At 39.3% G+C, this 15,574-nt stretch overlaps 1 protein-coding gene across 3 annotated transcripts in view; it reads left to right on the forward strand.

The window, feature by feature from the left end:
* Positions 1-15,295, forward strand: part of LOC119487610 (chemokine-like protein TAFA-5) — a 49,569-nt gene extending 34,274 nt beyond the window's left edge. The window contains exons 3-4 of one of the 3 annotated variants that reach the window (XM_037768639.1): positions 479-606; positions 7,610-7,909. In XM_037768639.1, coding sequence (XP_037624567.1) covers positions 479-606; positions 7,610-7,735 — 254 coding nt within the window. In that variant the 3' untranslated portion in view covers positions 7,736-7,909. Of the gene's footprint in view, positions 1-478; positions 607-4,094; positions 4,312-7,609; positions 7,910-13,406 lie in introns of those variants that run through there. The other 2 variants (XM_037768640.1, XM_037768641.1) reach the window with 2 other exon arrangements.
* Positions 15,296-15,574: the final 279 nt, after the last annotated feature.

Raw genomic sequence — 15,574 nt, forward strand, 5'->3', positions numbered from 1 at the left:
CCTACAGAACATTAATTATTATAAAGATGCAATGATTATGTTTTTAACAGTTGTATAAATAATGGATTATAATAAGACAGTAAGAGATCAGTGGAGAGAGGAAACAAATCGGCCATTTGTCTGCTGATGGATGAGCTCGGCCTTTTAAAACATCTATCTGAAAACAATACTCACGTGTTCGACGACGAGGAGGAGAACAACGCGTAAAAACACATCGCTCAAGAAATTAACTACTCTGTCGTTGAAAAGAGAGTAATTTATCTGAGAAGTGTTTGTTTATTGCTTCTATGTTTACAATCTAAAAACAGTGGCATTAAAATAAAATAATAATTTATTCATGATTAAGTGAAAGTTTGAGGACACTCAGGAGGAACTGGGTCACACAGCAGTGAGTCATTGAGGGATGTAAACAAATAAACTGAAACAAATATACTCACCTGTCTCTCCTCTTCCTCTTCCTCCTCCTCCTCCTCTTCAGTTCGTATCGTGTGGACTCGACAGTGGTGCGAGATGTCTCCGTGTTTGGACGATGAAGGTTGTGATCTCCTGATCAATCAGTCGGGCTGGACCTGCACGCAACCGGGAGGCCGAGTCAAGACCACCACGGTGAGAACAGAGCACGTGATGATGTCCTGTATACATCACATCACATTAAGGAAGCAATGCTACACATAATGCTGGTTGTTTTCCTCCCTGTGTACCATAATTATAACAGTATCCAGGTTTCTGATCATTTGGGTCTTGATTTCTCACCATCTCTTATGTACCAACAAGAAATATTCAGAAACCTGGATCATATGTTCACATGCCACAGTATCTACTGTAACTCATCACAGGAGGAATGATTACAGCAAGAAAAAACTGTTTTAATGTATGACGTACGGGCACCTGATTATTGTTTTAAGACAGACTTGAAAAACGCGAGCCGATCCTTTTTAAACCCTCTTGAGACCCACGGGATTGCAGGCAATCCCGACCGACTTTAACGTCTTTCAGAGGCTATAGCAGGTTCAGTTTTAGTGGTAAAGTGAAGGTACAGATATCATATGAAATGCCAAAGTTAGGCTAAATTTTGGGGAGGAAAAACTGTCATGGCCATTTTCAAAGGGGTCCCTTGACCTCAGACCTCAAGATATGTGAATGAAAATGGGTTCTATGGGTACCCACGAGGGAAAACTGGCATGGTGGTTTGGAATTGCATAAATTGTGAATCTGAGACTCTTGTGGATCCAATGAGCCCATCTGTATTCATGTGTGATGATGTAAGTCCCCATAGTAGCCATTTCATTGTAGTGAGACCATTTTTTGAAACTTGACCTCACTGTATAAAATGACCTGTGGTGACCTCTAGGATAATCACAGCCTCATGAAACTTTACAACCACAAACTGGAGACCTAGAGCATTCAGAGGATGGATGGCTTTCCTAGCTAGATTGACAATAAGGGAGTTTCAGAGCAGTTTCCAGAACACAAGTGCTCGCCATCCAATCGCCGAAAAATGCAATTCTTGCAGAAATCTCTAAATGTCAGAAGTTTTTGAAACCAAATCACAGCATGGCTTTTTCTATGGTGTCCCTCAAGGTCTTGGTGTCTTAATGCTGTATATTGGAGGGATTATTGGTCATTTTTATCAATTCTCGAGTGGTAAAAAATTGTTAAATTTAGCACCAAATCTGTGTAACAAATGGTATCAACTGAGAAATTTCTGCAACAACTTATGAGACATAATAGAGCATGGGGATGGTCAACATATACTTCATCATAATGTTCTAAGCCCTTATACATTTCAAAATGTATTTTAATTAATTAATTAATTAATTAATGTTTATTTCTGATTTATGACTAGTATAACTTAACACACAGTGCTGAGCTGCATCTCAAATTAATCTTCAGGTTCCCAGCTTTCAGATGATTTACACCACTTCTATGTGACATCTACTGCTGACCTGCTATCTCCCCCTAAAGACCCCCTGTACCCCCCTAAATAAGACAAAAACAGGTCTATTGTGGGTCTCAGATGGTTAAGAGGGACTTAAGAGAAATTTCAGGAGGAGAGACAGAAAGACCTGTAATATAATTATGTTTAGATTAATAATATTAAATGAGCACAAACATATAATATTAAGTATTAAACATTAAATGTAAAAAGATAAAGATTATCAGGCAGAGTAAAATTGGTGCGTGGTCATTAAAACAGTGGGCGTAAAGGACACACAGTTTCTTTTTATAGTTCACGTAGTTATAAAAGAAAAATGTTAATTAGAAGAAACTTGTTGATGTTCTTTAGTGTTAGAGCCCTTCCTCCCTCTGTGTGTTTAATTTCAATCAAAGATCTAATTTTAAGAGCCTCTAATAACATGATACCATCTTCTAACGAGGACGCTGCTGACCCTCATCAAAATCACAGCCTGTGTGTGTGTTCCTGTGTGTTGATTGAATAATTGCTAGCCATGAGCACTCTCCTCTCCGTCTGTCACTCTTCACAGCGGCTGATTAACTGGAGTAGTTTCAAAAGCCTCTTCATCATCACACCACCAACCAAACCTCATTCAAGATATGTTGATTTTTAAAGCACAGCTCTTCGTCTTCCTTTAGTTCTCTGTCATTCTCTGTTTAGCTGAAGACTGTTTGTCTTGATGAGGCTGATTATCTGATTACTGTCTATTGAAAAGCTTCAGCTGTGAGAGTTTCTGTTGGTCTTTATGTCTGTTCACCTGTGAACTGTACTGTGGTTATTTAACCTGCTTAAACATTGTAACTCAGACCTCAAAGTTCATCTCTTACCTTCGACATAGCGGTTGAAAAATCTATTTCCACCTACAGGTCCACTTAATACAGCAGCTTTTTCTGGGTGTATCACACTGTGTTCATTCATCACAGTCGAGTTTCCTCACTTTTCCTGAATGAAATGTGTGCTTTTACTCCGATACATTTCCCCTCAGCATCTTCGTTACTCGCGAGCCGGTTTGGTGAATCAGTGGTTCTAGCTTGCAAGTTACATCATTCATGTGATGGGCAAATGCAAACAAAGTGCTCTTAAAGCCGTAGTTGAGTTTTGATTTCGGCAGGCTGCATGTCAGATCGTGCTACAATGCTGCTACGAGGGAAGGAAAAACTGGATTTTGTTCTTTAAATCCTTTAAGTCGTGAAGTTTTTGTTTTTCTTCAAGTGTAACGTAGCATCCATTTTTAAGTTGGCGTACATGTTGAGAGGAATAATGAGGACATGATCACACATGCACGAATGCAAGTGAGTGACCGTCACCTGCTGAGCTGATTTTCGAACTGAGAGTTCACCAAAGCGAACTCCATTTCGAAAGCAAAGATGCAAATTTGCTTCATAAACGGAAGCAAATGTTTTTCCGCTCGTGTAGAATGGAAGTGAACGGGAGGCGAATATGAATTTTGCACGTGTGACCCACCATAAACATAAAACTCAAAATTCTGACTTGCTTGCTTTTTTTGTTAACAGCGTTTACTTGAGCTTTTACTTTCAATATTTGAAGGGACAGTGTGTAGGATTTGGTGACATCTAGTGGTGTAGTTGCAGATTGCAACCAACTGAGTACCCCTTGGCTCACTCCTTCCTTTTCCAAGACTGAGGTAACGTGAGCCGCCGAGTGCAAAACCCCGGTAACGCCATTCGCCTCGCTCAGAGGTCATCCTTACTTTAGGAACAACGGAAGTCAGACGGCAGCTGGTGGTGCCAGGGTTTTGCACTCTGCGGCTCACGTTACCGCAGTTTCACAAGCGTGTCGGAGAACTACGTGGCCTTCAGGTGACGTAAAAACGCTAAAGCCTCTCTCTGGAGCCAGTGTTTAGTTTGTCAGATTTAACAGTCGTCTTCCTACAGAATCAGATTACTGCAGAAAAGACGACTGTTACTCGCTGTCTGCATGTCAGAGCTGAGAGTTTCCTCTGAAAGATGACGGGCAGCGTCCTGCATCAACACACCAAACCCGCCCGCTCACTCCTTCTTTGCTGCGTTCTGGTCGGTCGGTTTGAGACGAGTCGGTCCGCTCTCTGAATACTGAAGTCTGTCAAACCGCCGCTGACTTTCACAAACCCTCTCTGCCCTCTCTGCCCTGTCTGAAGAGCTGCTCCCCCGGTGGGAAGTTGTTGTTTTAAAGATGGACAGCAGAGCGAGGAGCTCCGACCTCGCCGTCATGAAATTTAGAGTCAGATCGTTGGAGCGTCTTCTCTCAGCCTCCTGAGGAAACACAGACACTGCTGCAACACTCCAGGGCATCTGAAGTCAGATACATGTTGGGGACTTTGTCTGTCTTTGGCTCCCAGACTGCATAATAAAATCATTTGATTTAAAATTCCTATATTGCAGCCTACAAAAGGTGTTTAAAACCGAGGAAGTTTTTCACATTCAATCAGTTTACAACACTGAATCAATGATTTAATGTGGGCCGAGTAATATCCAGATGTTTAGTAACATTAAAGGGAACAATTAAAGGTAATCAGTTGGGGGTTATATGATGGACATTGGATAAATCCATTGTGTATTTTCACTTTTTGATAAATCTTTAATAGACACAAAAGGCATTAATACAAATCCCTTAAATAACAGAGATCCATGCACCGTGAATAAATCTATTTTTTAAGATAAGATGGCGCTTCATTTATCTCAAGGGAAACAGCTGTGCAGCAGTTGCAGTGCAACATAGGAAGAGTGCAAATCAAATATAAATATTAATAAGATGCAAATCCGAAATATACACAATGCCAAAATTATAAACAGTAAGGATCATAGATATGTATGAAAAGTAAATCACAGTAAATAAATAATAATAAATCATGAATCTTTATTTTAATGTCTATTAAGGGGAGACACTACAGGTGAATAGGTTTAACTAACAGATATCACCATGAAACTTCCCCAGTTGATTACTTACATTAACACAATTATTATTACGTTTTCTGAAATGTTATGTTTAAATATGCAAATGAGACATTATCTTATTATCTATGTGTTAATATTTATACATTTCCAGAACATAAATCTGAACATTGGATAAAGCCAGGTTCAAAATTATTGTTTCATTTTGTTGACCTATTAGATTCAAAGGTTTTTACAGAGGGGGTTTGGGATTTCTCTTTTTATCACTCAGAAACATCAGTAATCAGAAGAAAATACTGTCAACAGCTATTCAAAAAAATCAATTTCTGTCATGTTTTTATGAATATAATGTTGTATAAATCAGGCTATGAATGATATATGAACAAACCCCTCTGTACAAACCCTCAGATTATAGATAGGAATGGAACTGGAAAGTTCGGTGGATGTAAGAGCTACTGAAGTGGAGATTTCTGGATCAGAGTCTGAGAAGAAACGGCTTTTAAAGACATGGATTGTAAAATGAAATACATTAAGACACTACAGGTGAATAGGGTTAAAAATGTAACTAACAGATATCACCATGAAACTTCCCCGGTTGATTACTAACATTAAAACAATATTTTTTTGTATTACAAGTTTTCTGAAATATAATGTTTAAGTATGCAAAATGAGTCTTTATCTTATTAAATATGCACTAATTTGCATACATTTCCAGAACATAATAGGATAAAGCCAGGTTCAAAATGCATGTTTCATTTTGGCGACGTATTGGAGTTAAAAGTTTTTAGAGAGGGATGTCTCTTTTTATCACTCCATAAATCTGAAAATACCGTCAACAGCCATAAAAAAGTCAATTTTCGCCATGTTTTTAGGAATAAAATGTTTTATAAATCAGGCTATGAATGATATATGAACAAACCCCTCTGTAAAAACCTTCAGATTATAGATAGGAATGAAACTGGAGCGTCTGGTGGATGTAAGTGCTACTGAAGATTAGTGGAGGCATTATTGAATGGTAACTTTTGGTGAATTTAGGAGAAATCTACAGACGCAAATAGACAAAGTAATAAAATAAACACCTAAATGTGTATTTTGGATGTTTTCTTTCCGCTAGTCTGAAAGAAAACGTGTTATGGATGCAAAATAGCCCAAAATCTCTAATCTGAGCAGTGCACGAACAACAATGTTTGTGCCTGTCGTGCCTTAAAAACATTTCAGGTTTAAATAATCAGCTAAAGAACGGCATGATAACATGAGTGGGTGGTGATTCTGTCTACATCCTGGACCGTGATCCCGACTCTTAACTGGAAGCAAAGGATGCTGGGAGAAGATGCTTCATCCTCTCTGAGCTCCAGCTGATGAACGTCTCTGACACACAACAACAACAACTCTCTCTCTCATCTCTCGTCTTCATTTGGCTGAAAGATGGCGGCGCGTTGTTGCATCTGCCGTCTCCGGCTCCAGAAAATCTTTTTTTTTTTTCTTTTTTTTTTAAAAAGGGAGCTTCACACAAACGAGCTCCTCTGCTAATGAAGGACAGCCGATCTGATTGCTTTGCTGTGAGGCAAATTAAATTACAGAGACGCAGCACTGAGTGGGCGGACCGACACGAAACTCTACTGTGTTTACACGAAGAGAGGAGCGAGCGTTCATTAAAGCTCAGAAAGCAGGATCAGAGGAACAAATGACGTTAAATTGGCCCCGAGGAGGTTTTACAGGCTTACAGGGACGTACAGAAAGTGTAGAGGATTTAATTAGTGATATATAATGAGTCTGGATGATGCTCCTTCGCACAGCCTGATGGATAGGCTTTGTAAAGGATATACAAATGTTGTTATGTAACCTTTATGGTCTGATTAAAGACGGTGCTCCCATCTTCCTCTCAAAGGGAAGCAGCTTTTTAACACTGGGCCACATTTTTCATCCTTAACTCAGACTCAGGCTGACAATGTAATGCTTCTCCGGTCCTCCAAAACAATCCATTGACAAATTACAATTAATTCAGAGCTCTGCTGCCAGACTTTTAACTAGAACAAGAAAGAGAGAGCATATCAGCCCAGTTTTAGCCAACCTGCACTGGCTCAGTGTCTTTTAGAATTTATCACCTCCGCCAAGGCTGAAGGCCTAGGAAGGAGGTTATGTTTTCACCTGCGTTGGTTTGTTGGTTTGTTTGTCCGTTTGCAGGATTACTCCAAAAGTCCATGGTGGATTTGAATGACATTTTTTGGAGGGGTGGGGTGTGGCACAATGAACAATCCATCCGTTTTGGTGGTGATCGGGACCATGATCCGGATATTCCAATCAGCCAGAACATTAAGACATTAAGGGGGGGACAACTGTAGATTTGGCGTTTATTCACATTAAACTCTGTGAAATTACAGTTGAGTTCGACCAAAGCACACTGATTGTTGGAAAGAGTAACGACGACGGTTTAGGTGAGTTTTATTTTCTTTCTGTCCGGTTTGAATGAAGTGTTTTACGCTGCTCCGCTACATTCAGCTGATGTCAACATAGTGTAGCTGTACAGAGAAGCTGACGCCTCTTCACCTGAAGACTCACCTGTGTGTTTCAGAACCTGACTTTAATTTCTCAGGAGGATTTTTAAACATCTATCGGCTCCAAGAATATTAAAAATGGGTTTATAGCACGATTTAATATTTTAAGAAGCCGCCGCTTTGGAATATTAATGACTAGTTTTCTGGGTTTTTTTGCTTTGGAAGTGAAATAAATAGTAACGCAGCTCATTGTTTCTCTTCACCAGCCGCAATTCATCATAAAGCAATTATGTTGGAAACAAGGCCGCCTGCTTTTCAGTTTACTCCCAGCTGCAGTGTTTATCATGGAAACACAGATAATACACACAGACACACACACACACACACATTGATGTGTAACTAACAAGAAGATGAAGCTCATTTCTGTCGTCTCTGGTTTTATTTCTTTGTAATAGTTGTTCTCCTTCAGACAGTAATGTTTTTCTGTTAACTTTGGTTTTGATGCTTCTATTTTTCTGCACTTTGTGTCTTTGATTAAAAAAAAAAAAAGATATTACTTGTGTTTACATCTTCATCAAAATCATCATCGTTATCAAACATGAAAAACAGTGAGTTGATATTCACTGACTGAGCGGCACATTTTATCACCGTCTGACACATCTTCTTTGTTTTAGCTGTAGTTGTGAAAGTTAACTAAGTACATTTACTAAGTATACTGTATTTATGCACCAATGTTTAAAAAAAAATGTGTTATTATTATTCTAATTATCATCATGTTTTTGTGTTTGCTTTGGATGATGAAGTATGTTTATAGTCAGCTTGATGTGTAATCTGGCAACTTCTGATTAGGGCTGTCAATCAATTCAAATATTGAATCTTGATTAATCGCGTGATTGTCCATAGTTAATCACGATGAATCGCAAATTAATCACACTTTTTTATCTGTTCCAAATGTACCTTAAAGGGAGATTTGTCAAGTATTTAATACTCTTATCAACATGGGAATGGGCAAATATGCTGCGCTATGCAAATGTATGTATATATTTATTATTGGGAATTAATTAACAACACAAAACAATGACAGATATTGTCTAGAAACCCTCACATGTACTGCATTTCGCATTAAAAAGTATGCTCAAATCATAGCACAGTCTCATGGCAGTTCCTGAAGTAATCACAAAATTGTATCTATTTCCATTTTTTTGTGACGCTCAGCACGATTTTCAGCAACGTATTTTTCATGCTTAATGTCTAGCAACACGTGAAGCATGTGTCAATTTCCGCTCCAGTCTTTTCAAAATAAAACTATTTAGTTATATTGAAGAAAAAAGATTGCGATTTGGGTTTAAATAACACCTGAAGTGCTATAACTTAAGTACGAAAGTTATATGACCAATAAATCAATGCTGACGTCTTGTTTCACACGGCACATGAACACCGGTCTCCTGGTTGAAATTTGTGTCTATGTACACGAATCAATACATTAAATTTCATGATTATCATAAAGTGGGCATGTCTGTAAAGAGGAGACTCGTGGGTACCCATAGAACCCATTTTCATTCACATATTTTGAGGTCAGAGGTCAAGGGACCCCTTTGAATTGGGCCTTACAGTTTTTCCTCGCCAAAATGTAGCGTAACTTTGGAATGTTATTAAGCCTCCTTCGCGACAAGCTAATATGACATGGTTGGTACCAATGTCATTTCATATGATAACGGTATCTAAACTCTCGCTCTAAAACTGAGCCTGCTACAGCCTCCAAAAAACTGATTGCATTAATGCATTAAGAAATCAGTGAATTTGCGTTAACGCGTTATCACATTAACTTTGACAGCCCTGAACTTTACTGCTTTTTCTTTCTTAGTTTTTCATGGAAACAAATACATAATAATATGTAGGAATTGAGAAAGCTGTAATATTATGTATGTTGCTCCATCCCTCTGTAGGGCTTCAGGGTTTTTGGTTCTGATCTGTACCAACACTAAAACAATCCTTTTTTTATATCTTACATTCACAGAAGAACACATCCGTATACATTTTTAACAATTTTTTTGTGATTGTGTATTGATTTAGCCCTATCTCTAATCCTTGTATTGTTTTTCTGATATGTATTTTGTTCATCTTTATTCCATTTTCTTGGTGTTTTGTTGTTTGTTGCATAGATGGGGGAGACACTGGGACTCATTAATCCTGGCCATCATAGCCTCCTCTCTAACGTTTGCAGCCAAACTGGCGTTTCATGCTTTATCCTCCTTTCACCTTCTGCCTCTGGCTGCAGATTTGTAGTGTTTACGTTTTATCAGCCTGGCTCTGTCAGACGGTAACAAGATCTGCAACCCAACCCGTTCTCGCTCCCAATTCGTCAAACTTTTTGGTCGCAGTAAACACATGCTTAATGTTGCAAATTAAACAAAAACACTTAGTTAGGTTTAGTAAAAAACATTATGTTTGGGCTTAAAACTACTACGCTTTTACAGTGAAAATGAAACCACTGATGGGTTTACACTGAAGTTACTGGAACGCCTGGTGCGTCTCACCGCGGCTAAAGGGTGCCTTGTGTGTCGGTACCGAGCGCCGACGGCCGTGACAAAGAGTTGGTATTTAACATCCTGGGAATGAGAACGGGCTGAACTGACAGTCTGCCACTTTTGGTTTGAACCACAAGGGTCGGTAACGATGGAGGTGCTTTCAGGTGGTGGTTGAAGGGGTTAAACCTGCACACTACTCTTCGTGTCTTTTAGCTTTTCAGCCGAAAGCGTTGAACATTTCATTTCAAACATTTCATTTCAAACATTCGTACATGATCATTACAGTCCGTGGAGCGAGGGTGTAATTTGCCGTTGCAAAGGTGTAATCAGGCGTCGCAGCAGAAAGCAGAACTCATTTGTGTCTCGCTGCATCGTTTTTTTTTTTTTTTTTCACAGCATAACTGTCCTTGAACAAAGTGTGTGACTTTACCTGTCTGCATGTTTCTGTACGTTGAAGCCTCCCCTCTGGTTGAAACCTGCAGAGGTACTTTGAATTTATTTTCGGTCACACCGGGAGAGAAAAGACAGAGGGACAAATCACAGTCTGCTCAATCAGACAGAAATCCAATTCTCCTTGGAGAGAAGGACGACTATTTACTTTGAATGTGAAAACAGAGACTGAATATCCTGTAAATGGGTTTTTTTAGAACGAGAACGATTGCAGCTGCTTATATTCACCTTGGATTCTGCTCTGTTTGACTGAAACCTGTAAACAGTCAGATGTAGTTTGATGTTTTACACCAGCGTATTTACTCAAGTGCTGAACTGAAGTACAAATTTAAGGTGCTTTACTTTCCATTTTATGCTACAACTACTCCTCTACATCTCAGAGGCAAATATTATACTTTTTACTCCACAACATTTGTCTGACTTATCTGTCGGTATCACTTACTATAACAAAAAAAAAATCATTGATAAATAGTAAATTGATGGTTAAGTAAGGGATAATGTACAGCAAGCCGGTCATTGTCGTGAAATAAACCCCGGTCTTGCATCGCCCTGAAGGGGTTTATTTCACAACAATGACCCGCTAGCTGTACATTATCCATCTTATTACACGGCTACTCACTTAAGAAATCAATCATTTGACACAGAAACGGTCCACCAGAGTCCGACATCAGAACTGCGTTTATAGCAACGGTCGGTTATAAATAGCAACGGTCGGTTATACATAGCAACGGTAGGTTATACATAGCAACGGTCTGCTATAAAGAAATAACAGACAGTAGAAAGCCGTGATTGTCCAATCAGAATCAAGTATTCAACAAAACCGTGTAATAATTAAACTTAGTTAATCGTTATTTTACTGTTAACAAACAATGAAATCATCATTAATAATGTTTACTAATTACTAGTAATGCTATAAAGCGTCAAAGCGTTATTACGGTGTTGACTTTGACAGCCCTAGCTTTTATGTATTTTCTGTTGAATCTGCACTATGACAATTCGCGCTGCATTAGCTGCTAAACAGACAATCACTGGATTGGTTTTGGTACTGAAACATGATGATAATGAGGCAACATTTTACGTTAATAAGGACCGCCGATTTTATGTTTTACAAGCTGATTCACATCCGTTTATCCTCAGTGGACATCAGAGACGTTTATTACTGGAAAGATGAAGTTGTGCTAGTTATGTATGATGTTTTCCTTACGTTATATCACCCGAATGCATCAGCAAGAAAGTGACAAACATGATGGATTGTGGGATACTGCGGACTGAAGAGTCTACCTGTTGTGTCCTCCAGAACAGGACTGAAAAGGTCACAGTTTTCATGTTGTTTTCAGTGTTCACTCTGCTCAGAGGATGACCTGAGCTCAGTGTATCACAGCAGCAGTGTTACCTCCTTTTGCTACAAAGACGTTTCATGTGTGCTCCGACTGCGGGAATGATCCAAACACACCTTCACCTCCATGTTTAATCAGCTTTGAGCGGAGCGTTTAGGGCCGGTCTGCATGTTGATGCTGTTTTCAGAGTGATGTATGGTTCTCAGTGTAATCCAGCTTGTCCTTGTCTGACTCCTCCGGCTCTTTTAGGATTCCAGCTGGAGTCAAACAGGATGGACATGAATAATTCAGGGGTGAGCGGCTCAGAGGTGCTGCTTCTTCTTCTTCTTTTTCTTCTTGTGAGTCCTCACCTGGAAGCAATTACAGCTAGAGCTCAGCCTCCACAGAGAGGACCGACATGTAGCGTCCCAGCTCGTCCCTCAGAGCTTCATGTTTTTAATCAGAGCCTTCAGGAGGACACGTACACTCTCTATGAGATGCAGACTCTACATGTTTCTGTATAAATGAAAGTGTGTGTGTGTAGTTCAGTATCAAAAACACCAAAGCTCATGGTTTATTCAGGAAATTAAGTAACGGATAATGTACTGCGAGTCGGTTATTGTTGTGAAATAAACTCCGCCAGGTCTCGCATCGCCCTGAAGGGGTTTATTTCACAACAATGACCTACTAGCTGTACATTATCCCGCTTATTACACAGCTACTTACTTAAAGCGAGGATAGGCAGAATATTGTTGGCATCATTGGGCAAAAATTCAATAATAACCTTATTATAGCATATTGTAATTCAAGTGTTCTGAGAGAAAACTAGACTTATTCACCTCCTCAAGGCTTTATTTTCAGGCTTTTCAGACACAGAGGCGCATGATTTTTTTCAGATTACCTATCTCATGCACTACTGTGAGGATATAGTGAAACTTTTAAAAATAACTTTTTTTAATCATATTTGCTCCAATCTCGCCTACTGATGCTTTAAGGTCCTGACACACCAAGCCGAGTGTAATGAGTTTTTGCAGCCCATTTAGCATGTTGATGCTGAATCGCCGGCGGAGCTCGTCGGTGAGAGAAACAAATTAGTGCACGAGAAGAGAAACGGAAGTGAAAAGTGTGGAAAGCAGGCAAACGAGTAAAGATAAAAGGAAAAACACAGAAGGCTCTTCTCATTTTTCATCTTCATCTCATCTGATCATTCCAATACACAGATATTTTCACAGCGACATGGCCATCTGGATTGAAGCTAAGTGGTGAGTGAGAGTGGTGTGAAAATGGTCGGCAAACGCCGCTTTGTTTCATGTACGTATCAAAACAACGGCTTGTATATCCGCCGTCCTCAATCTTCTGGTTTCTCATTTTTGAAAGATGAATACAGACTACAGACATAGAACCCATTTTTATTCACATATCTTGAGGTCAGAGGTCAAGGGACCCCTTTGAAAATGGCCATGCCAGTTTTGTCTCGCCAAAATTTAGCGCAAGTTTGGAGCGTTATTTAGCCTTCTTCAAGTTTCATATGATATCAGTATCTTCACTCTAGCTTTAAAACTAATAGTACTTTTGTTGTTGTTGTTGTTTTATGTTTTATATATAGATATACAAGCCCTTTAAAACTGTACAATATATATATATATATTAATATATAGAATAATGCATTTTATGAAACATTATGAAACATGACCTCATCAGACTCATGTAGCTGAATGACCAGCCGACGCTCTGATTGGTTGTGACGTATTATTATTTGTGTCCTCCAGGTCTCCTGACAGCGGCGGCGAGGACAGACGCTCCCCAGAGAGAGACTGGTTCCCATCGTCCATCGCCCATCACCGCCAAGCGGACCATCAGCCGCTGCCGCCAATGCTACTGACGAACCAATCATCAGCTTCTATCAGAGCCGAGGGGCGGGGCATCGCCACTTCCTCATGCTTGGGCGACCTGTGGAAACTGCAGCCTGACGTTCTTCTTCTTTCTGGGAAGACAATGTTTATTTTCCAGGAGATTTGGAAAAATAAGCGGATTATTACGACGGGCTGCTGGATTTCTTTTTGTTTGGAACAAAACTCTGTTTCGTTTTACAGACCAAAGATGAACAGAGCCGACAATGAGACGTTTTTAGACACCATGCACCACCACATCTATGTAAAGAAACAAACACATTGTGATATTATACAGTAAGTGACTTAACTGAGCAAAGTAAAATTGTATATGAGTTCATGATAAAAACGTGTATCTGTATGAAGAGAGCTGTCGATGTTTCTGTTGGGACGACTGGGATATTCATGTGCTGAACATCAGTCGGGTGGAGAAGGTGAAAAATCACATTCGCCATTTTTATGATGAGAACATAAAACTTTGTGCACTTTTAGCAGAAACCTGGAGACATATTTACTTAGACTAAGTTACGCCACACTTCCGGTGTTAACTACGATCTTGACTGAAGCGGAAATTGACGCTGGACATACGTAAGGCCTATTGAAAGGGGCTGAGACACAGGCGGACACGGGGTATGGGGTATGACACATGCGCCGTGTAACTGGAGCTACGGACATGCATTGCGATTGGCTCAATTTCGGCGAGTACATACCAGGTTTTACTGTGCATGTGTTATACCCCAAAGATATGAGATGATGAGATGATGATTTTAGATTGTAGTTACTTGAAAGCCCGGTGCATCTCGTATAGACGCTAAAGGGTGCCTTGTGTGTCGATATCAGACAAAGCGTTGGTGTTTGATGCTCTGGGAATGAGATGTATTCTCCAAGGTGTTTGATATCAGTATGCAAAGTTTCCCCTTTTCATTATAAAAACTGCGGAGCTATAAATGATTTCTGGCTCTCCTCCACCAGACTACATTATGCATTCAATCAGATTTTACATTCTCCAACATGCAGCACGGTAGGTTTTAATGAAACAACAAGCAAACCATTTCACACTAGAGGCCAAGCTGTCATGTCTGTTTGGGAGGGGAGAGAGAGAAGCATTAAATGTATTTTCAAAAGCCTAAAGTTCTATATTTAACAATTGTATATGTCGTATCTTTGTAGAAAACCTTTATTTAACACATCGCTGCTGTTCAAAGCTCACTTTCGGTTTCCGACAGTCAAACTGTTTCACAGCAGGGACGGAGGGAGAGATTTTTATTCCACTTTCTGATTAGTCATTCTTTATAAAGCATTTATAAGTTGTAACTAATGGTTTTATTAATTGTTAATGAATAATGAACTATTAATACCTAAACTTTTGGTTTGCTTGACTGGTTATGTCTGCAGTTATAAATAATAGTAAAGGTGTCTTACAATATTCCATCAAGTCTACAGCTGTAAATATTATTAACAAACATAATGTCAGAGAGTTAAAGACCTATGAAGATACATCAAGTGTCATAAGAGGAAGGATCAGCATTATTAATTAATTAACAATAAAGTCATTAGTTACAACTTACAAATATTTTTTTATGAGAAAGTGGCGTCGAGTTTTCCTTCAGTTATTGTAGGTTATGTACACCAAATCCCAGAATGCAGTGTGTCTGTAGGTCATTGCCTTATTTCATCTCCGTCTCCATCAGCTGGAGGAGATTAACTCACCCTCTCTGTTTTCTCTGCCAGTATGAACCATATTTTTCATTAAACAGAAAACACGAGTTCATCTGTGTTTCATCTCAAAGGTTTTCTTCTCATGACCGATTAAAGAGTTTGGGTGCGGACAACAAAAAGGAGGTAAGAAGTCTAAAATATCAAGGTGCCTTAAGGGACGGTAGTTTTTACAGTGTTAATGAGAACAACACATTAGTGTGGTAATCAAGAGTTCACAAATTCACAATGTCATTTTACTATTATTGTAGAGGTGAAACTCCAACAATACTTGCAGTATACAGAACAACTTTCTTGTTGATTCTTCATTAGTCGTGTTTCCATTCAATTGT

This window comes from Sebastes umbrosus, chromosome 4 (assembly GCF_015220745.1).
Source record: "Sebastes umbrosus isolate fSebUmb1 chromosome 4, fSebUmb1.pri, whole genome shotgun sequence".
In the NCBI taxonomy this organism is placed as follows: domain Eukaryota; kingdom Metazoa; phylum Chordata; class Actinopteri; order Perciformes; family Sebastidae; genus Sebastes; species Sebastes umbrosus.